Here is a 24,005-nt window from a genome sequence, read left to right as displayed (position 1 = left end):
GAGGCCCTTGGTCCTATCAAGGCTCAATGCCCCAGTGTAGAGGAATGTCAGGGCAGGGAGGTGGGAGGGAGTGGGTGGGTAGGTGGAAGAGCATCCTTATAGAGGCAGGGAGAGGGGAGAGGGGATAGCGGGTTTCTGGAGGGGAAAATGGGAAAGGGGCTAACATTTGAAGTGTAAATAAAAATATCTGATAAAAGAAAAAATAAAAAAAGAACAAAGTTATGCAGGAAAGGAAGATTTTAAGGAGTGTTAGTTTGCTCTAATTACCCATGTCACAGTGGTCAAGAAATATAAGGAAAAATGTTATTCTGAAATTGCCTTTTAGCTATTGAATCTTCCTTCAACACAACATTATTCAAGGTCTGAATATTAGGGCTCTAGCCTTAGAAGTATGATAGAAAAGAGAGTGTTCTGGATGGATGAAGAAAACAGACATCAAGCCCTGAAGGGCTGATTAGTATCTGTCCTGATGCTAGCAGCAAGTGATGCTAAGTACGTCATTTTATTTTCAGATCCTCTTCTCCTAACTAAGCTACACACACACACACACACACCACACACACACACACACACACACTATACACACAAACACCACACACATACCATACACATACATACACACACATACCACATTACACAAACACATACAGATACATACCACATACACACCACACACATACACAGATACAGACACACATATACATACAGAGGCACACACACATATGAACACATACATATACACACATCCACACACATACAGAGACACACACATACACATACATATGCACACACACTTATACACATACCACACACTACACACATACACACATGCAGACAGACACATACACATGCACACACATATGCACACGCACATATGCACATATACAAACACACATATACACATGCACACATACACACACCACACATACCTTACACCAGACACACACAAAGACACACATACACACATATATACAAATACACACACATACCACACATCACACAGTATGCACATGCATACAGATACACATATATGCACACACACAGACACACATATATACACATACATACACACATACACATGCACAATACAAGCACACACACATACCACACACAGACACACACTGTCACACACATTCACATATACCCCACCACACACATACACACACATATACCACGCACCAGAGAGAAAGGGAAAAGGAGAGGGAGAGGGTGAGGGAGAGGTAGAGGGAGGTCATGAGAGAGAGGAGAGTAAACTTGTCTGGAGGGGGAAGAAGCAAACACCAGCAATTTCCCACTGCATAATTGAGTCAGACATGCAGGAACAAGCCAATTAGCATGATTAGAATACTCCCCGAATAAAAGCAATTAAGTGCTGAAGGTTGCCTGAACTAAATACTGAATGGAGAAAGAACTCAGGAAAACTGACCTGATACAAAAGCACCCATGACGAGATGCAAGCGAGTTTGTGGGGAAGGAAATTTAAGGGCAGAGCAGTGCCTACCTGAGCTGCAGAGCTAGGGCTGGGGGCATAATCTTTGCTCTGATCCTGCCGATGAGGGTTGGGAAGACTCCGACCAGCTCCACCACGGTGATATGTCGGAGATCCAGACCACACTGTGCTTGCTGAAGGAAGAACAGGGCAGATGTGAATGTAACTACAGGACTGCAAAGGCATGCCCCGGCAATGGGCTTCTTGTGGGTGCTTCTTTGCCTCCTCCAAATTGTTCTGAAAACACTTGAGAGAGTAAGGCTAACTGAGTGCCTAGAAAACCTAACTATCTTCCTAGAGGATTTATACAAAATTGCCTGGCAATGGGAGACAATGCAGCGAGTCCTGCGGTGACTTGATGTGTGTATGTGTGTGGGAAGGATGATTCCCTGGGAGGCCTCCTTCTCAGAGGAGAAGGGGAGGGGGAATGGGGGAAGGATGTGCATGAGAGGGGACTGGGGGAAGAGGGGACAGTGATATTGGGATGTAAAGTGAATAAACAAATACATTTAAAGAAAAAAATATAGATCCAAAATACCATAGCCAACCTTGCAATTTAGCAAGGGCCTGAGGGAACAGAGATGGTCTAAAGCTGAAGGCTACAAAAACTTTTCCAAAAGAAGCAGAAAATAGCCATGTTCACAGTAACTCAATGGCTTTTAACCTAATAAATGAATTCTATCATTACGATTTAAAAGCAGCCATAACCAGATGTACAGATGAATAAATGTGACTGTGGCTATTAAAACTGAACTTGAAGAACACAGCAAAAACGGGCCAATTTTTGTAGAGAAAAGAAGAACTGAAGGAATGTGTGGCCATGTCATGCTGCTATGCTAAGGCCCATAAAACCAGGTAAATATATACATTTGCATTTTATGAGGAGCAAAGAGTTGTGCTGGATAGATTTATGTCATCTTCACACAAGCTAAAGTCACCTGAGAGGAGGGAACCTCAATTGAGAAAATGCCTCCATGAGGCATCCAGCTGTAGGGAATTTTTTTATAACTTAGTGACTGATGTGGGGAGTACACAGCCCATTGTGGGTGATGCCATCCCTGACCTAGTAATCCTGGGTTCTATAAGGAAGCAGGTTGAGCAAGCCATGAGGAGCAAGCCAGTAAGTAGCATCCCCCACGGCCTCTGCATCAGCTCCTGTCTCCAAGTTCCTGCCTTGCTTGAGTTCCTGTCCTGACTGTAATAGACTGAATCTGAAGTTGTGAGCCAAATAAACCCTTTCCTTTCCAAATTGGTTTGGTCATGGTGTTTCATCACAACAGTCAATGTTAATAAGATTATGCGCTATCCCTAACTAAGACATACAAGAGAAGGTAGAGTGATGGGGATTTAGTAAACAGATTTAGTAAACTTGGTTCTTATCAAGGTAGCCCATACATTTCATATGATTCTTCCCAGTTAATGGGTAACCTGTTCAGATGACAAAGAAGAGTGAGAGAAAGACTCATTATTCATTGTATTTATGCTGATGTGTGTAGCAAACTGTTGCTTGATTAAATCAAGAAGGTTCTAACAGGAATAAAGGAGAGACTCTACAAAAGTAGTAAGTGTAGGACATTCTGCTTCTTTAGTATTCAGTAACAGACTCAGTAACATTGACCGCTCATTGCTAAGCAACTTCAAATCTAAATCGGGAAATGTCTGGTGTGATGCTTACAGTTTCTATCTTTCCCCAACATGTCTCCTTCAGTAGCAACAAAAGTCACCACCATTCGAGTTGGGGATATTCCCAGGGATGGATATAGTGCCTAGAGGCCCTCGGATGCCTTTTACCTCCTTGGCCAGTCTATTGAGAAGATACCTGATGGATCATCTCCAGTCTATGAATGTGCTGGACAGGATCAGCAAAAACCATTGTTCTTTGGCTGGGCCTGGACCACATGTCATTTAAGCTTATTAGCAAAGACAGAGAAAGCTCACTGGTTGGAGAATGATTGGGTTAGCTCTAGGAAGTCAACATTAACAAGATTATGTGCCAGCACCAGAAATGAATGACTGCCCACAAGGTGCCGATCCCTTAAACTCACCCTAAATGGATTAGGCATTGAGTCTGGCCTTTGCTTTTAGTGAAGTGCCTGTCTTCCTGTCAGAGGTCTCCCTCCCACCTTGGCTCTGCCTCAAGGCCTCACCTGTAGCATTCCCAGCTGCAGTCTGTAGAGGAGGTTTCGAGCTGTGGGTGTAGACACAATGAGGAGTCGTCTTTTCTCATAAAACTGATCCAAAAGTGCAGCTGCGGTTCTGACACCAACATTGACATTCATCGCTGTAATCAGAATTGGTCACATGAGTTCTAAAGCTCTCCAAGTTCCGGCTTGACCTAGCCAGTCACATACAAAACCAAGTAAACCCTGAGATGAGACTTCAAAGGTAAGTAGTTGACTTGAAAAGTTAATTTGTGAAGCACCAGTAATGGGCAAATGATGGGCACTAGTTTTCTCTTGCTGCTGTAACAAATTATATTAAACTTAGGCTTAACCTAACATAAATTCACTGTCCTTTCAATGTTGCCATGGAAAACATGAGTTAAGGTGGTTTAGTTATAGAACTGACATAGAAACTGATGGTAAATGACAAAGAACCCCACATGATTGGCTCAGGACTCAGAACATCAGTCTAGTCCTGAAGAAGAAATAATAGAAAACAAACAAGAGCAAGATATGTAGGTTTTATGAAGTTGTTGCTAATATTTCAAACTTTAGGTTGTTTTAAAATCATTGTTCATTTCCATTTTCATTTGGTCAGCTACACTGAGTGACTGCTATGTGCCAACTTCTGGGCCATTGCTCTGGATGAGTGACAGTTCTTTCCCCCAAAGTTGCATTTAGGGTTAACAGCCCAGGACAAACTTGGTCAATATAAATAGAATTTAAATGACCATATAATTTGTTTCTTTTCTTGCAGCTTCATTATAACTGTATAAACAACCAGTGACAATAGCTTTATATATCAACCCAATATATCCAAATATTTCAACATGAAATCAATGCAAAAAAGTAGGAGTACCTCATATTCATTCTTTATTGTGCTAAGACTTTGAAATTGGTGCATATTTTACACTGACAATATACCTGAATTTGGATTCATTTCAAATGCTTCATAGCCATATATGGCTTATAGCTACCATATGGACATATAGACATGACATTTGTTTGACAAGATACTCCAAGCCTCAGTGCCACAAAAATGGATATTAAGCTGTGGAGTCTGAGATGTCATGTGACCTCTCTGCTTTAAGATATGAAATTGAAGAGCTTCATTCACCTGCTCTGAATGGTAGAGTTAAAGTGGGGGAAGGAATAGATACCTGGGATTCAGGGAAGAAAGAAGCATATAAATAAAAAAGGGGTCTAGAGTGTCCTAGGTAGTCTAGATTTTACACTCTCAGCTACACCTAGTCTGATTGCTACCCATCTGTAAGAACTTCTGGCATACATTCAAGGCTTAGCCTGTACAAGGCACTGCTCTAGTCCAGCATTCAGTAGATGTCCAGTTAGGAGAGGTGTGGTTTCCTCATTTTACAAAGGAGGAAGGAATCCAAATGCCCAAGATATGTGTGACAGTCAAGTCAATGACACCAGATGGAAATTATACTGTCTAAATACAGCAGTTTATTAGCATTGAAAACTAGACCCTTCACCTGTAAAATAGAGGCATAAAGGCAGGTGAATAGTCTGTTGGCTTATAATATCTCTATAGGTGAGCCCTGAGTCCTGGCCTCCCAATTGTTTCTTCAAAGACATTGAAGAACAGCAGCAAGACACGGAAGCAGGTGGGTTGAGCTGCAGCAGGGACTTGGCACCGTTCTTCATCCACTCAGGTGAGCAGAGAGGATGCTGTACTTCATGACACACAGCATCTAAAGCTGATTTTTACCTGCCTGGGAGTCAGGGGGTTTCAGATTCTGCTAGCTGGAGAAATAACTGCACACCTACCTGCACAGCTAGGCTCTGTACCAGACCAAGCCAGATTGGATTGGCATACTCGGGCAGGACTACCCTGAAGCTCATAGCCACCGATACAGGAGAACTCACAGGTGGCTCCATAATTGTCACCATCGCTGGAACACTTCATGTAACCATTCTCTGGGGCATTGAGCTTGCCACAACGTCTGACTGTAGGAGACACAAACCCAGAGTAACCTTAGCCCCAAGCGTACTTCCATAAAGTAACCAGAGAAGGTGAAGTCCCAGCTTTGTTCTGAAGTTATACATCAACTAGTAATGCCCCATAATGGTTGCCACCCATACCAATGAGCCCTTTGAGAGTGCCTTTGGCCCCCTCATGATGTAGATGAGGAGACTGGGCTCTGACTAGTAACTGATACTGACAAGCTGCCCAAAACATGAAAACAAAGTTTTTTTAAAAATATTTTTCTCAGGTAGACCAAAGGTTTGAAAGACAAAGAGCATGACCTTTTAGTGGCCTAAAGAAGGGGACTTCTTCCCACTCTGGTCATTGCCAGTAATTAAGATAATAATAGCTCAGTGACAGAAAAAGTATTCTTCTTGAATAGGTAGCTATGGGCTCCTGTGAAACTAGTCCTGTTCCCTACATGACCTACTCATATTGAAGTGCAGACATTCAGATGGAATGAATGCTTCGTTCAGCTTCATGAAAAGCTAATCCATAGACGGCAGTCATCCTACTACCAGGGGCATTCAGAGCGCTCCGGCTTGAGGATCTGCTCCTTCTTTCTTTGACTCTCCCGGAACTGGACAAGCATCAGGAAGCAACAGTCTCACCTCTTACTTTAACTCGGAACTTGCAAGTTCCCTTGTTCTCGGCTCTGTCATAGACAGTGTACTCAATCTTGTGGTCTCCTTCTGGAAAATTCGAGCCTGGAGGAAGACCTCTCAGAATAACACTTAAGGAAGAAAGCAGAAATATCCAGGATTATGTTTGTGTACCTAAAACGCAGGTATTGAGTTCTGAGTCTATACAGGACAGAGGAAAATGCTGTTAAAGGCAGCCTCTGGGATCTTTAACCAGAACAGAGGTTCTGGGAGGAACAATGTCCTTTTGAGCTTCACTCTGTTTCACAATAACAATTTGATTCAAGAAAAATAGAAGTCCCCAGCTAAGGAGAGATTCACGTTTTCGTTTGTTTTTTGCTGAATGACTGGAGCTAGAAGCCCTTAGTTCAGGCTGAGCCTGCATGTCTTGCCTGCTGGGCAGATAACACAATGCTTTATGAGGTAAATTATTTTGAAGTACATTTTAGTTGGCCATTTAGCAATTTTGGCCTGCAACAGGTACTAGAGTGTTCTTTGCTTTATTTCAACGGTGACAGCAATAACCTTTCTGAGCAAACGGTAAAGTCTCTGTGAACCCCTAACTATCCTAATACTGGAATAGTAATAGCAAAATCTGTTGTTTGCTTTGTATAAATCACGTATCAGGCATGCTTTTACTTTTTTTTTCTGGAAAATAAAATATTCTTTATTAAAGCTCAGATATTTATTAAAAGTGCCAAGTTGGCACCTTGAAAATAGTGTACATTACCACTGAACTCAGATCCATTATCTCTATAATGATGAACCATATAGCATTATATGTTCTTAATTTTAGGCTGAAGTCATCTGTAGGGAACTTCCTCTCTATCCCTGTGGTAGTAGATAACTGGCTGGGATGACTTAGGTTGAATGAACATTGTGAGGGTAAAGTAGAAGAAACCCAAGTCACCATGAGAAACAAATGGGAAACATGCTTTTACTTTTTATTATTTAATTTAATCCTCTTGGAACACCTACAGGGTAGGTAAAAGCCTCCATCTCACAAGTAAGGAAACCAAGACAACAGAAGGCTAAAGGACTTGGGCAAGATTGTACAAGGAGTGACTATAGCATCTATCTTAGCTATTTGACAACACTCCCAGCAGATATAACATAATTAAATGACAGCTTTTGGTTAATTTTAAAATATAAAAGAACTCCCATTCTCGTTGCAGTTCCTAGGAATGGTGATATTTGATAATAATGGGCATGTGAAATTATCATTGTCACCATCAAGGAAAACCATACACATAAATGTGACATGATCGCCAGGGATATGAACTCAGAAGTCCCACACTTTTGACTTTTACTGCCTTAAGATCCTTAAATAGCAAATGTAAATTCAGATAAACCAGAAGGAGTAGTCACTCAAATATGAGTGGCTGCCAATTTCCCTGGAACTCCATTTCATTATGAAAATAACACAAGCCACCAAGGGGAATGAAAAAGAAAGACCCATGTCGGAGCTTGCCAGTACAGCCTGCCCCTTGGAAGCAGACTATAGAAAAGTAGCTTGGACAAGATTCTGGGGAGGAGAGTCCCAGGGCATATGCTAGGAAAGCGGGGAGCCCAAGCATGAACTGAATAGGGAACAAGTCAGCTTTCACTGAACACATGCTACCCCAGACTACATCTAAGCTGCTGAATAGAGCGTTGGGGGCTGCTATGGTACTTTTGTTAAATGTCAGCATTTGAACCCTAATAACAGGTTCTCTACAAAACTGCAAAGCTTTTAGACAACAAGGGGCCATATGGTACTCTGACATTTTATATTTTGATTTTATTATACGAGACTTCAACTGTTGCAGAAATCTAAGAACTGATTATACTCTGGGGGCTAAGTCAGGCTTTGTACAAGACTATCACAAGCTGAGGATAAGTAGTGACTATCCCCCAATTATGCCAACTCTGACTTGATTTTTCTACATTTATATACATATGCATATACACATACATATAAATATGTGTTTGTGTGTATACTGGATATATTGGATATGAGTGTTCATGTCTGTATAATGAGTTGCTATATTCATGTGGCTTACCTTTTAAACTCAATTCCATAAAGTTTCTCCTAGGGGACTTATGATCTGTATATGTAGAATGAGTAAATATTTTTAATGATCAAAATTTATCTTTGAGAAATTATAGCTGAAAAAATTCTAATTCTGTTATTATGCTGGGGTGATTATTAGAATGTGGGAATAAAACGTGAATAAGAGACTTCACCTCTCTTACTAGTAATTGTTATGCTACTGCTGTATACAAAAATATTTTGTCTTGAGTATCGCAGGGTTGACAAGATTTTAGAAACTCTGCCCAAAATGACAGAAGTCATTATTTTCCAGGTATATGACATGTGTCAGAAGATCTAAGGGTGCCATGAACTTTCACTGATAAATGGGCATGCTGATATGAAGTTGGGAGCTCGGGAAATACTGTTAGAGTACAGGGCGAAATGGTGTATTAGAACAACACGTGACTGGCTTTCACTAACGGTGACTACCCAATACTCAGCTGGACATTATGAATGCAGTGGGTCTGGAAAACAAGCTTGGGACGGGGAAGAAGTCAAATGACACCGTCACTTGGATGACAAGCTTTTCTGAGTGTTTGATGTACTCAAAGGGTTCAAAACAAAAATGAAAAGTTTTGAAGCAGGAATAGACAACAGACAAGAAATGGAAAAGTTGTGCATCAAACCACAGAGTAATAAGAGGCACCGCCTTTGGCTTAGCATGGGATACACAGAAGCCTCACCAATGTGTTTGAGGTCTTAGGAAGGCCTTGGGACATGAGAAGAATCCCTTTTTATAAGCAACAGGAGAAAGTAGATAGCTGGGTTAGCCAGCTACCTTCTTTCTCATTTGCTCCCTTCCTTTCATCCTTCCCTCTACCCCTTCTTATTTTCTTCCTGTCTTCCATCAATAAATATTAGGTGAGTGTTATGCACCAGGTAAAGTTCTTGCCTTTAGGGATGACGTACTGAATGTATTGTAATGAAGACAGACAATTAAAATCATATAAATAAACTCTATAGTATATTAGATGATGACCAGAGGGGAACAGGTCTGAAACATAAATAGATTGACATAGATATACCCTACTCTCGGTAGTAAGCATTTCATACTCAGGAAATGTTCTGGCATTTCCTAAGAGACCACACAGGCTGGTGATGTAGATCAGAACCAGGGCTTACCTAAAATGCATAAGGCTTCAGGGGTGGGGAGGAAGAGGGAGAGGGAGATACAGAGAAGAAGGGGGATGGAGAGGGAAGGGGAGAAGGAGGGGGAGAGGAAGGTAGAGGGTGAGAGGGAGAGGGAGAGGGAGAGGGAGAGGGACAGGGACAGGGACAGGGACAGGGACAGGGAGCATTCCAGCTGCTGGATCTCATGTCTAACTTACTCAGTAAGAATCCCATCTGCTGTATCTCTTCCCTCTGGGGTTTCCCAGGACACGCGGACTGTCAGCTTATTAGGCTCAGCTATCCGTTCTTTCACACTTGGGCACTTGATTCTAGGAGGTTCCATATCTTGAAAATATAACCCAATCAAGAAATAATATGTTAAACTGCTGGCCAACACTCCCAGTCCGACAAGCCAACGCTTCTACATACTTGCCCGTTTTGAAAAGACCGTTCACTCTGGATTTCTCTTCCATCCTTCCATCCCGCCCTTTGTAGCCTGTTGAGTGTTAAAGACCACTTAGGACTCACCTGCAAAAAACCACGTCTGCCATCCTCTACATGTACTGTGTGCACACTTCCTAACTCTGCACAGTGACGTGGGGATAGCACAATTACTCAGTGGAAACCAGAAGCCTTTCAACACTGTTGTAGAATACCAAGCAAAGGCATCATCTCCTGCTTAGATTCAAGTGGATGCAAAACATCTTTCATAAATACCAACTTTATCCAAATGCCGGCCTTGGAGGTGGAAGTGAATCTGTTACTAAACATTTTTATCAGAGTTTATAATATATTGTGGTGCTTATTTAATCACAAATCACATATAATTGGAGACAGAGAACAGCACTGTTCTGGATAAGGCAAACTTGAACGCCAATGATATTTAATTGGAGCCGACTTCTCTCAGTTTACATATATTCACACTGAGGGTCAAGGAGGTTAGGTGCAGTATTGGAGTTGCCCCACCCCTTCCCTAACAAGATGGGTTGAGAATGAGGGCTGCAAATGAATGAGATGTTAATTCTACATTGTTGCCTGTAATCAAAGCTGAAGTGAAATCACAGGAGGAAATTATAAAGTTTACTGGTCCTTGATGCCAAGAATGTAGGGAATGTATTTAAAGACAGCATGCAGCAGTCAGCTTTGCACTCAGCCAGTAATTATCTAAATTCTATTACAACCTGGGTGAAAGTTAAGTGTCCCTCTGATACTGAATCACCTCTCCCAGAGACTAAAGGCGTCAAGTAAATGTCCCCAGTATCTTATCTAAGGATTTCTCATTTTAAATAGTGTAAAAAACACTTATGAATATGGAATATTTTCTCAGTTTTACCTTTAGCTATCCAAATTTCACCCTATGTCATGCTTCAATGAAATGCGAATTTGCAGCCTTATTACATTGATCTGACATTGAATAACTCTCATATTTCATTGAATTTAAGTCATGATCAAGGATAAGAAGCATCCCAGCTCCAATGACATTAAAATGTGAAGGCTATGCCTTAAAATTAATCAAATAATTATGGATATGCTGAAATCTATCTATAGTATCCATCTGCAGTCACTAGGTTTTTTTTAAATAGCCCTTCTTTTTTACTATGCTAGGCAATACAAGGCATGCTTTCATAATTCAGGTGAGTGTTCCAAAGTGTTGGGTGAAATAGAAAGTCAAGTGTTGAATGTCTGCTGCTCACTGGTCAGAGATAGCTGACAATTGCTTTCTAGAAAATATGCTTATGTAAAAGGTAAAACAGAGGGTCTGAGGACAGTTTACGGATTTCCATGGGAAATTACATTGTGTTAGCATTTAGAAGAGTGAAGAGAGATTCTTGACCTCTATAGCAGGTAAAGTAAATGCGACTGACACACTGTCTGTTTTCCTTGTGTCAACCAGGCGAAATGACAGTGAAAACAAACACACTCCAAAGTCGGTTATCTGGGGAAAGAGTCTCAGAGACGTCCAAAGACAGCTTGTGTCTAACAATGAGCCATCAAAAGAAGTCTAGTTGTCCAGGAAGAGAGCTTCTCCAAACACAAAATGAATAAAACCCACGCCATAGAGAAAGCATTTTTTCCGAACTCTGTGTGCCTAATCCATGCACCCTAAGTGCCCTTTTTACATCGGTTCATTGAATTTTCATACCTAATATTAAGTCCTAAGTAATCTTCTAAATATTATTATTAGCATTCCCATTTATACACTGGAAAGCATACCTTCTCTTTTGGAATTTCCTTGGGGTCTGGTGTTTAAATGCACGATTCCACATCTTAAACAAATTTTAAGAACTCATATGGTCCTTTCCGTGTGTGTGTGTGTGTGTGTGTGTGTGTGTGTGTGTGTGTGTGTCTGTTGTTGATTATGATACTTGGGGTTTGCATCCAACCGTTATGTGCATATTCTTTTGAGATTGTTTACCACAGCTTTCCTATAAATCCTCAAACAGCATCAGAAAGACTGGATTCTAAAGCCTCCTTAAACAACTACCTTCTCTCTCAATTGATAGGACCAGCCCATGGATCACTGATGCTCCAGAGAGCTGAGCTCTTTATTCAGAAACTCAGCTACCCGTGGCCACCATAGCTTCTTTTAAGTTAGGATAGATTTCCTTGCATGAAATGGAGAAAGTTACTATAGAAACATAATTACTATTCCCCTTGAAGTCCAGATGCCTGCAAAGTCAGTTATTGTGTGGAAATCCTGATGCCCCTGTGAAACTCATACTCTCTATTCTATGTCTCCATTCATTGGAGATATTTGACAAATGATGTCCTTTCTCTATATTCTATGTTCCTTTTTGAGTTAGAAAGTACAGTAATCAAATACATTATACTGTATCAACTTTGGCAGCAGAACTATTTACCCAGGAATCTTTAACATGTTTAACCAGGCAGGTGCTTGCAATAAGGAAGAGAACTTCGTGGAAACAATATCTTGGTCAATAACTAACAATAAACTCAAAGACTCTCTGTCAGCCTCAGACCTAGGTTATTGTTAAGAATCAGATTTCAGGGGTTGGGGATTTAGCTCAGTGGTAGAGGGCTTGCCTAGGAAGCGCAAGGCCCTGGGTTCGGTCCCCAGCTCTGAAAAAAAGAACAAAAAAAAAAAAAGAATCAGATTTCAGATTTTACAGATTTGGAGGCAGTTGCCTTAAAAAACAGTTCAAATGCTGGTAGTTCATGGTGGGAGATAAGAAAACGGGGTTGTTGAGAGAGAAGAGGGAAAGATTGAGAATTAGTCAGACTCTAGAAAACTTAGCTTTCCTGAGTCAAAGTGCTTTATATGTTCAGGAAGCTTGTCCTGAACCCCAAGTACTTTAATCGTTATCTCCCGAGCCATTATTATGGCTAGCAGAGGGCAGCCACTCCCACAGAATGCTATGTAAATTTCTACCTCACAGTGTCTCTTTGATCAATAAGCTAGCTGTTTGAAACCACTTAATTCTGGTCTGTTGCATGGCAACAGATGAATGAGACAAACACAAGAGTTTGAGGGTTGGAGGAAGATATCTGAGAGGGGCTGGAGGGAGGAAAATAATGCAATTGCATTTCAAATAGAAATAGACTTTTAAAAAGGATTTGAGAGTGATGATAGAGGCCAGGACCATCAATCTCCCGGGGCCACACGAAGTGCCTGGCTGCCATAGATAGAGCAAGACTTCTTTTTGAAAACTTGCCTAATTGTTTTCCTTTCTCCAGCCAGAGGACAATCCCTGTGGATGGCTCTGGGAAGTGGCTCCATTACTCTGGCACTACAGGACTTCAAGGAACTTTCCAGAAACAACAAAAGAAACAAGAAGGGAAAGCAATGAGCAAGCACCACAACTAAAGATGCCCAACCACAAACTCATTTATATTAGAGTCGGCCACTAAAAGTTTGACTGTTCAGTTAGAGTGGTAAATCATGAGAGGCAGAAATGCGACCATTATTTCCATCAACCAAATAGTTTTCAAACTGAAATTAGATCCCTGCTGGTATGTGTATTTGCAAGCCCAGGAAAATTTTATATAAGATCATCTGTAACAATGCATTGGTGCATTTATTATGAGCTGTGCTAGTATTTGTAGCAATGAAAAAATGAATCATAGCCCAACAAAAATCCCCATGAGTCACTGGTTAAACCAAGACATAAGACAGCAAAATGTCTGCCATAAGTTTCCATATCTTCTCTTTCAAAGATTTGTTTTTAATTCCTGGATTTAACTTGTGTTCTGAATCCCTGTCTACTTTATTCTGCAGAAAATATTTTTAAAAGAGAGGAATTTCAACAACTAAGCTGCTTTGTACATTGTCCTTTGCTCAGGAAACAAAATAAATATTCTCTTCATGCCAAAAGGCATTTGCTAATTTTCTTCATCTATGCTTTTAAAACTGTCTTTCAATTTTTTCTTCCTGTTTTGGAATAGGAAAACGTTTTGGTTCATAGTAGAAAGGTGTGTCTACTTAAAATGTAGTCTTTAAATTAAGATTTATGTTCGTTCTTACTGTCCATTGTTCTATAGAACCAAATAAATGAAATTTGACAGAAATTAAAATGCCTTATATACAATGCCAGCTCCAGTCAGTGTGGGGGGAGGTCTTCTTAATTTCTTCACCCCAACTACAGCTTACCTTCCACCCATATGATCTTACTTACTTCTCGAACAGCTGAATTTGACTTTAGTCTGAGTAAGAGAATTAATTTGACTTGTGGACTTACAAATTAGCCAGACCTCAGAACTGACTATCTCAGAGTCAAAGAAAGCCCAGTCTCCTCATTCTTTCCCAGTTTGGAAGAGAACTGGGTTAACTTTCTCAGTACTCAGCACAGTTCTGGCCAAAATGTGCTGTTTAAGGTTGTGTGGAAACCTGGGAACAACTCAAGCCCCATGTGTCAGCTCCTAAAATAGGCAAGCCTCTAAGTTATGCTCAAGGAAGCCTTGTTTCTGCCAGCACTCAAGCAAACTTATTAATAAAGCCAAAGGAGTAAATGATAGCTTTGGAGTAAAATTCACTGGGGACAAACTCCAGCTTGTCTGTCACCAAAATCACATTGCCAGCTTATTTTGTCTGCTCTTGTCATTTACCGTGGAGCTCTAAGCTCTTGGGTACCCTGCACGCCCTTTCTATTCCTACCTAGTTCTATACCGAATTCCCATTCCTCCCATATACTTGAAACTTGTCTCAGCAAATGGGAAGATAAACTGCCTGAAATTGGGATTCATTTCTTACTTTTTCCCTCTCTCTCTCTCTGGGCAAGTTCCAGGGCCATCTGGTCTGGCTTTCGACATGCTTGTTGCTTTTTGAGAACAATCAGCATTTTCTTTCCATTGTTGTGCACAATCTGGAAATGTGAACACTATGTCCCTAGAGTGCCCTGCCAAAGCTTGCTTAGCAGAAAGAGTTTTTGGGCTTCTTCTCTCCAGCCCCATAATCTCTGCTCCTTCCAATATGAGGGAACTGAGATTTGATTGGTTTCTTTTGGTTTGTTTTTGAGAGCTAGTTTGCACCCAGAAAAGTACCAGGAGATACCAGAAGCAGCATCTGTGAGGTGCCCTGCTACTCCGAAAACATAGACTTAGTCATGGGCATGTCTAGATCTCACCCTCTCAGCACACTCTATCTGTCCACACAGCGGTTCTCAGGACAGGTACAACACGATTCAGGAGACACTGCATATTCAGAGGAAGGTGATTTTGCCACCTTTCTTGGCACTCAGCTTTGCCATATCATCCCATTTAGGGTCAGCACTACATCTTAATATGAGATTTGTGTATATTCCTTTGTCAGTTGGGTGCCACGGTGGTCTCACTGACGTGAGAAAGAGGACAGAAAGGCAATAGAAGCCACTGTATTTGTATAAGGACCTTCAATGAATATTTCCTGAGCTCTTTCCTCTCATCTATGCTGATGTCACTCTTCTAGCCTGTACTTAATAGTGGATTCTGCCTGTAGAGTTGTCAATAATAACATTGCGATGGTCAATGTTGGTTGCCAAATTGATTAATTTGAGAACTGACTAAGGAGTGGCCAAGACACTCCACTAAGTATGTCTAGGTGGGTATTTCAGATGGCGATTACAGGAAAGAGACAACTTGATTCTAGGGCGCCTAGATGGAGTAAAACGTGGAAAAGGAGAAATCTAACAACATAAGCATCCCAACTTCATTTCTTTATCTCACTCCCCTTTCTCTCAGACTCTCTCCTACATGCCCCCTCTCCTGGACACCATGAAGTAATCCGCTTTGCCCTTCCCAGATGAACGGAAGGAAACCATGAGCCAAAATAGATCTTCCTAGGAGTTGTCAAGGTCAAGTATTTTATCGAAGTAATGAAAAACTGATAAAAAAATACATTTGTGGTTTTACTCTTTCACTTTTTCCTGTACTTTTACTTTGAGTTTTTAAATGATCTTTTATTTATCTGTGTATATTATGTGTGTGCCATGTGTATGTGGTTGCCATCAGAGGACAGAAAAGGACATCAGATGACCCTGGAACAGAGTTGCAGACAGCTAAGCCTACGAACTTGGGTGCTGGGAACTAAATTCAAGCCTATTTCAGGAACAGTGTATATATACTCTCAATCGCTGAAGTGTCTCTCTAACCTTTCCTACGCTTTTATAACCAGGTCCCTCTGGTACATTCCCTTGTGATTAAAAAAAAAAAACTTAAAATGATTTTTGTCCTGACCATTGCCCAATAAAATTAAAAAATAAAAGTCAGGGTCCATTGTTTTCAAACAGATTAAAGCTAAAGCTATGGCATAGGCTATAACTGTTAAAGCAGGGGATTTTACATCTTCATCTCATTTCTTGTCTTAACATCAGAGTGATAACAACATGTTACCAGTAATGACAATGGACAGTGCTGCCATCATGGAAAACCTCCCAAGCCTTGGCCAGGGATGCTATCTCATATCGGTCCCTGGAGGACAGCACCAGATTCAACTCTTGATCTTGAAGTAACTACCTCTGCCTCCCAGAACACTGAGCAATCAAGGAATCCCTATGTTAAAACATTAGGAGTCTGGACTAAGCAGTTTTCTGCAGAATGGGCAGACACAGGCAGGGCAGGACCCAAGTTCCTATAGCCAGCTGCCTTTGGCATCCTATGACCAAATCACCCCCTTGATTTAGCAACTTCAGCACAGACAACGTGGGGACATGATCACAGGCATGGCTCTGTGCAACCTTAAGCAAGTCAAGTGAGGTCTCTGCTTTCGTCCATAGAAAAGGGGAATGGGGAGGAGTTAGGGAAAGGAGTTAAGGGTGAATATGATGAAAACACATTGCGGGAAATTTTCAAAGAACAAGTACAATTCTATTTTAAAACAATGTGGGATCGGTTTTTTTTTTTTTTTTTTTATTAACTTGAGTATTTCTTATATACATTTCGAGTGTTATTCCCTTTCCCGGTTTCCAGGCAAACATCCCCCTAATCCCTACCCCTCCCCTTCCTTATGGGTGTTCCCCTCCCAACCCTCCCCCCATTGCCGCCCTCCCCCCATAGACTAGTTCACTGGGGGTTCAGTCTTAGCAGGACCCAGGGCTTCCCCTTCCTCTGGTGCTCTTACTAGGATATTCATTGCTACCTATGGGGTCAGAGTCCAGGGTCAGTCCATGTATAGTCTTTAGGTAGTGGCTTAGTCCCTGGAAGCTCTGGTTGCTTGGCATTGTTGTACTTTTGGGGTCTCGAGCCCCTTCAAGCTCTTCCAGTTCTTTCTCTGATTCCTTCAACAGTGGGATTGGGTTTTAATGTTCCTTGAGAGCAGGGCCCGAGAGCTCTCACGGTTTAAGAGTAAACGATCCTCTGCAACAGTGGTGTTCAAGCACTTACAGAGGAATGTCAGAACAATATCAGTACTTCAGAGATTCAGGCTCCAATGGCAGTCAGTACGGGAAAAACTGCCCTACCGCTAGGTGTCCCAATGTCAAAAGAGATAGCAGAATCCAAAGGTGCAATTTAGTTTTAAGTCTGCCGGATCTCATGGTTCTGCCTTCTAAGTGCCTTCCTCCTAGTGCTGATGCTTCTGATCGCAGGACAGTGGTTTTGAGTATAAAGATACTAAACTCCTTCCTACATTAACTCCTGAAGCAGCTTTTCTGTCTTCAGCTCACTCCAGAACTACCTTCACTGGCTTTTATGAAGTAGATTGTTGGGCTCAACTCTGGAGTTTCTAAGCTTTCCAGACTCAGATTGGGCAGGAAACTTGGAATTTTGCTGCTTCCAGACAGTGACCCTGGATCTCCAGCAGGAAAATCATGTGCGATGCTTTTAGAATCCTGTTGGCCTCCTCCAGATGCCTCTTTTTCAGGCTAGCTGAATCCGAATCTCTAAGGTAGGTTACTGAAAGGTACCCAGGTGGCAATTACACATAGCTATGCTGAAGATTCACTGTCCCTAGGGAAGTAAGTGGTCATGAACAGAGAGGTTAATTTACTTCCCCAGGGCCACTGAAAGATGTCTAAAGACATTTCTTATAGCTACAACTAGGCTGGGGCCAGGGTGCGAGGATAGTGTCACTTAGAGGGTAAAATCCAAGAATACTGTTAAATATTGCAAAGAGTAAAGGGCCATAACGAAAATTGTCTGGCCCCAAAAGTCGGTTGTTCCAATGTTCAGAAACCTTCTCTTACAGGATCAACCCCAGGCCTCAATCCCAAGACCTGTTGAGTTCAAGTCTGTATTTTACTCAAGGTCCCCAGAGAATTTGAGAAAAATTGAGAAGCAGTACCTGAGGTTAGTGACCCACTATTTGTAGACCTTAAAATCCTCAGAGGGCCTATGAAAATGCCCTCAGCCCCACTTCCAGGATTTTCAATTCGGGGAGCACAGGGGAATATGAAAATTCATACTTCTAGTGAGTTCCCAGGAGCAGCAGCAGCCGGTCTAGAAACTGACAACAGCCAGCTGGAAGCCGGTTGGATCGAAGTCAGCTAAGATAGAGACTGAGGTCTAAGGTTGATGGGCTTAGGACCCGAGGGGTTACTGAATGCAATGCTGTCTGTTTAGATTGCGAACATGGGACACTGTTGTTTCCTTTAGTGTGTGTTATACTAACAAAAACCCATTGTTTCTTTCCAAAGGTGGGGACCCTGAGGTCTGTGATATTTTCTTACCTACACAGGAGGCTGGTCGGCCACTCCAGGCCTTGTTGTCCATACATGTGACTGTCCGTTCCCCTTTCAATGTATATCCTGGTGAGCAATAGTACTCACACCGAGAGTTAAAGTAGGCGCCATCGACACACTTAAACCCTCCATTTGCTGGCATGGTGAGGGTAGGACATCGCTTTTCTGTAAAGGATAGAGCCAGACATCCAGTATGTCTTAGTTTTTGTCCAAAAGTTCAGAAGTCAGACACTCAGAAAACATGCAGTGAACAGTTTACTGCAATAAAATATGTGGCATTAAAAGTATAACATGACATTAATCAATATAACCTGTGCCACTAATCAGCAAAATATGTAGAATCTGCCTATGTGCCACACAGAAGACAGGATGCTTCCCATCATAATAGGTAGCTTTGGCTGGCATTCCAGACACAACACTGTCCTAGACTGAAGTCCCCAGAAGCAAACCCCAAGAGAAGGAAGAAAGTGTTGCCAGAGGTAGACCAGTGGGAAAAAGGAGAAAGAGGAGAATGGTAATCAGGGCCCCATCAAGAGATGGTGGAGAGCAGAGTCAGCTTCAGCTTGTTCCTTCAAGAGTATCCAGGAGGGAAGATGGCGGTTCCCATTCAAACTCCGCACCCGGAAATAACCTTTACCAGCCATTCATTGGACAGAACTTCCCGTGGGAAAGTTTTTCTCGTCTATGGAAAAACTAAAGCTGGGCAGATGATTCACACTTGTAATTCTAAGATGCAGGAGACTGAGACAGTTGACAATAAACAAACAAGTAAACCGGAAGTGGGTAGAGAAGCAGCAGCAGGTACGTTTTCGGAAAGAGGTTTTCTTCTTTCTCTGAAGAAGGCAAGTGTGACTGTGTCTGGTGACACTGGCCTGCAATCCCAGCTACTTAGAAGACTGAGGCAGGAAGATGGCAAGTTCAAAGCTAGCGTGGGCTACACGTGGCCATTTCCATCGGCCTTTTGACTTGGTGAGACCCTGTCTTAACATAAAGCTTTCGTTTCATCCTTTGTTTACTTTTTCCCCTGAAGCTAGGAATACAACAGACTTTCTCAGCATTTGCCAGGCCCTGGGCTCACATCCCAGTTCTAGGGGAAAATGGAAACAAGAAATCCAACCACAAGGCCCTCAGAAGATACCAGGAGCCAGGAACAGGTCACAGGGAAATGTGGTGAAACATTGCTAAGTGTATACTACGAAGATCCTGTTAGTACATCCCGTCATATTCTGAACCACTTGACTATAGTCCTGAGTAGTGGTTTCCTCAACCATATGTATCATGTACCATGCAAAACTTGAATGTATGTTGAAGACTTGGAAAACATTGGGTGATCAATAAGGCATGGCAACTTTGTATATAATAAAGGCATCCAAAATAGGCTTCACAAATGCTGTACCATCTACAGTCTTAATACAGGAGAACTTGTCATGAAGGAGACCATGTCATTAGTCTGCCTGCCTCTGGAGTTAGCCAGCAAGCACAGAACTATACAGGTGAGCTTTGAGACATTGCTCCTGAAATGCAACATCAACTTCTTCCAGGCTCACTCCATTACACAGAGGTAACTGTGTGACTCTCCCTTGCATCCCTAAATCCTACTCTTTAGTACATTTGTGTGTGTGTGTGTGTGTGTGTGTGTGTGTGTGTGTGTGTGTGTGATTTTTCTTTTTCTTTACTCTCCTACCAAGTAGGACCTAGGTTAGAACCCTTCCTGTACCAATCTCTTGTCTTTCTTTTTTTTTCTTTTTTCTTTCTTTCTTTTTTTTTTTTTTCGGAGCTGGGGACTGAACTCAGGGCCTTGCGCTTGCTAGGCAAGCGCTCTACCACTGAGCTAAATCCCCAACCCCTTGTCTTTTACCTCTACCTAGTTACCTGTACAAGCCCTAGAAGTTTCTTTACTACTAAATAACCAGCAACTCTTTAGAACCTTGTATTTCCTGAACAAATATCACTGGTGGCCTTCAAAACCTATCTATTCTTCCCCCAAACAGTATACCATACCCTTCTTTGAAAAATGAGCACACACCCACTCTGTTACATTATAGAAATCGACTGGCTTTAAATCACAACTTGGTGAAGAGCTCATCTCATAGCAAGGCAGTTTTGATCCTGAAGACTCAGCACAGGTCTAGTCTACTCACGTTTGCAGATGACCTTATCCGACCAGCGCCTGTTTGACTGGCAGACGAGCTGGGAAGAGCCATGAAGCTCGTAGCCCTTCCTGCAGCGAATGTCACACCTGGTCCCCAGGGCTGTTTTGTAATATCCCCCAGGAGGAGCCCTGCAGTACACATCCCCATATTTCACCTTGATGGGAGAGCACCACGGAGTGTCTACAGTTAGAAACAAACAAAGGGAGAGAGATAAGCAGTGACAGGTTTAGACAATGCAGCCCTTCACTCTGCACTCCCAGGTTGGCTACAGGCCAGATTCTGAACTTGTAATGCTGTCCTGTGTATTAGGAATCTCTAGATAAGAAGGATACAGCTGTGAGACTGAGTACCAGACATAATGAAATATGAATCCAAATTCCTTTAAATAGTTGTTGGATGTGGGCAAGCTACCTCAACTTTCTGAGTTGATACCTATGCCAATAACAGGCAAAAGTTAGGGATAAAGACTGTATGTATGTCTATCACCTAGCACAATGCTAGAACGAAGTAAATGTTCAATAAGCTTTTGTTCTTTCTAGTAGTTCCCTTAATATGGTATCCGAATCTATTGAGTCTAATTGATGCCACAGTGAATTTGACACACAGAGTCAATTAACTATAGTTTCCTCCCAGCTATATGCATATTTCTCTGTAAAGAAAACAGTACCCTTGTACTAATTTGAACTAAACTGTGCCAGTGTTCATAACAGTGTGTCATTTTGGCTTACACTCATGGAACAATTGCTCCAAGTAAGGAAACAATCACCCTTTTCACATGGCTGCTGTTATACCTTATTTAGGTAAGAGTGACACCCCCCAGATGAAAACTTTGATTTTGGTTTTATAGTTGCCATGTTGGCTAGTTTTTGTGAACTCGACTCAAACTGGAGTCACCCAGAAAGAAGAAACTTTAATTGGGGAATTGTCTCCATCGGATTGGCCTATGGGCATGTCTATGGGGTACTTTCAAGATTAACTATTAATGGCCCAAATTATGGGAGCAGGTGGTGCCAACTCTGAGCAGGTAATCCTGGACGTTATGCATAAGAAAGCAAGTGGATTGAGCTATGGAAAACAAGCCAGTTGGCAGAATTCCTGTAGAGTCTCTGCTTGACTTCCTGCTTTGGCTTTCCCTGCTGGTGGACTATAACCTGTAAGCTCTCCGAAAGAGCCTTTTCCTCCCCCAGTTGCTTTGCTCAGTGTTTCATCATGGCAACAGAGAAGTAAACTAGGACAACTGCCCAAAGCATACCTAGGTAAATAGAGCTGAACCTCTCCCCTGTCTTCTCTCCCCTGTCTTTGGAACGTACTCTCTTGAGAACCAAGTGAGGGAACCTTCCATGCAAAGAAGGGCAAGACTACCTTCTTTGTGAAGGAGTTCCTGAAGCAGCCAGTCCATGTGTCTCTGGGCTATCTGGGGGTCGGGGACAAGTCCCCTCAAGTCTGGGGGTGGGTGTAGAGTTAATGCACTGAACCAGAGCTACTTTCCTATAGCTGCCTGGTTGGCTCTTCATTCCCCACCTGTACTACTAGTATACGGAGTAAGTTCGCCATCATGTGGCCAAAAAGGAACACAGGCCTCCTTCCACTTCCCAAGGATACTCACCTAAGGACTTGCTTCCCACTGCTCATCAGCCCTGCTACAGGATCCTGTCTGGGTTTTGGCAGTAGAACACTTTTTTACTCTGATGCTTCCAGGTTTCCTTTGGCTAATACTTCTATCATATAATGGTTTTCAGAAAGCGGTGAGGGGGTTGGGAATTTAAGACTCAAGTAATATTCCCTAGATGTCCTGGATAGAGATGATAAGGATTTACCCTAGAGTTTATTTATTCATGTCCACCGCATGGATTCAGATGTGCAGAGCACACATCAGGCCTACAGGCCTTCCTGGAACACTTCCTTTCTGGAAGATTTTATAATGCAGTCTACACGTACTGTGTATATTTATGACCTATGTGAGTAAGATCTATGTGTGTTTCCACATATAACAAATTCATATGTTTGAATGCAGCATGCAATTAGCATATTTTTCTCCCTTATTTGGACTCTCCAAATTCTTCTGTTGGTGCTGACTACACACCCAAAAGCTGTGCTGTTTTCACCATAGGGAGGAAAAAACCTCTTGTATTCATTTATTTGCAAAAGGTATTTAATTTTTTATTATCTTCCAAAATATCTCTTTGAAAGGTATTTGAACAGTTTATCAGTTCTGTAGTAATGAGGATGGGAATGTGAGTGTGCGTGGTTTGAATTGAAAATGCAGACAAGCACCGTGGGTTAGTCAAAGTGAATTAACACGGTGTTTAACATAGAGGCTTAGAGAAGGAAGAGCTTGTACCGTTGCAGTTAAGACAAGGTTTATCAAGTAGACATCCAAACTGATTAATCGGGAAAGCCTTTGCATCTCCCGGGGCCAATGTGATAAATACTCTAATTAAATGGAGTCCGTGGGGCTGGCAGCATGGTGCAGCAGGCTAATGAGGAACTACTAGTGCATTGTGGATGTGAGCCAAAACAACTGTTCAGACTCGAGTGCAGCCTAGGGGAGGGACATGGGACTTACTCCCTACTCTCTCTAACCCTTGGTGCCTTCTTCTTATAAACACTCTATAAACACTGGGTAATTCTGACACATCTTTATGCACCTTCCCCTTCCGTCAAGTAGTGTGAATATACTATGGTATCCTAAGCAAAACCATAAACCTTTATTCTGTCCCCAGCCCTCAAATAAGTAAATAGATACGATCAAATAAGATGCCTCATACTGGGAACCTGATGTATCCTATTTAATCTTTCTTCTTTTAAATTTGACTTAATACAAATCAATTATTTTTTTAATATTTATTTTATTTATTATATATGAGTACACTGTAGCTGTCTTCAGATACACCAGATCTCTTTACAGATGGTTGTGAGCCACCATGTGGTTGCTGGGAATTGAACTCATGACCTCTGGAAGAGCGGTCGGGCGCTCTTAACCGCTGAGCCATCTCTCCAGCCCAATACAAATCAATTATTGATCCGTTATTGATTATATTCTCTGTGCCAGATGCTCGGAGGAGCTTAATATGCCATAGCTAAAGTCGCAGTTAATCTTGGTTGACCCTAACTTTTAAAATGAATGACACTTAAAAGCTCAGGTGTTATTCTTGAATAGAGCACTTTCTTGCATGAATAAGGCCCTAGGTTCAATCTTATCATAACAGCAATAACAAGAAGAAAATAAAACCCTTAACTCTCTATTGTAAAAGTTTAAGGTGTATAGCATGTTTTGAT

The 24,005-nt window shown here is 41.8% G+C and overlaps 1 protein-coding gene across 2 annotated transcripts in view; it reads right to left on the bottom strand.

Annotated features, from left to right (window-relative positions):
* Srpx (sushi-repeat-containing protein, X-linked) overlaps window positions 1-24,005 on the bottom strand; it is a 70,892-nt gene that overhangs the window by 2,761 nt on the left and 44,126 nt on the right. For both annotated transcript variants that reach the window (XM_006256683.5, NM_022524.2), the window contains 7 exons: window positions 20,715-20,906; window positions 18,562-18,738; window positions 9,682-9,808; window positions 6,250-6,371; window positions 5,440-5,619; window positions 3,637-3,770; window positions 1,502-1,623 (listed from right to left, as the gene is read on the bottom strand). In XM_006256683.5, the coding sequence (XP_006256745.1) occupies window positions 1,502-1,623; window positions 3,637-3,770; window positions 5,440-5,619; window positions 6,250-6,371; window positions 9,682-9,808; window positions 18,562-18,738; window positions 20,715-20,906 (1,054 nt within the window). The remainder of the gene's footprint in view (window positions 1-1,501; window positions 1,624-3,636; window positions 3,771-5,439; window positions 5,620-6,249; window positions 6,372-9,681; window positions 9,809-18,561; window positions 18,739-20,714; window positions 20,907-24,005) is intronic.

Source organism: Rattus norvegicus, chromosome X (assembly GCF_036323735.1).
Source record: "Rattus norvegicus strain BN/NHsdMcwi chromosome X, GRCr8, whole genome shotgun sequence".
NCBI lineage: Eukaryota > Metazoa > Chordata > Mammalia > Rodentia > Muridae > Rattus > Rattus norvegicus.
The sequence above is the reverse complement of the archived record's forward strand: the minus strand, read 5'-3'. Positions and strand labels throughout refer to the sequence as shown.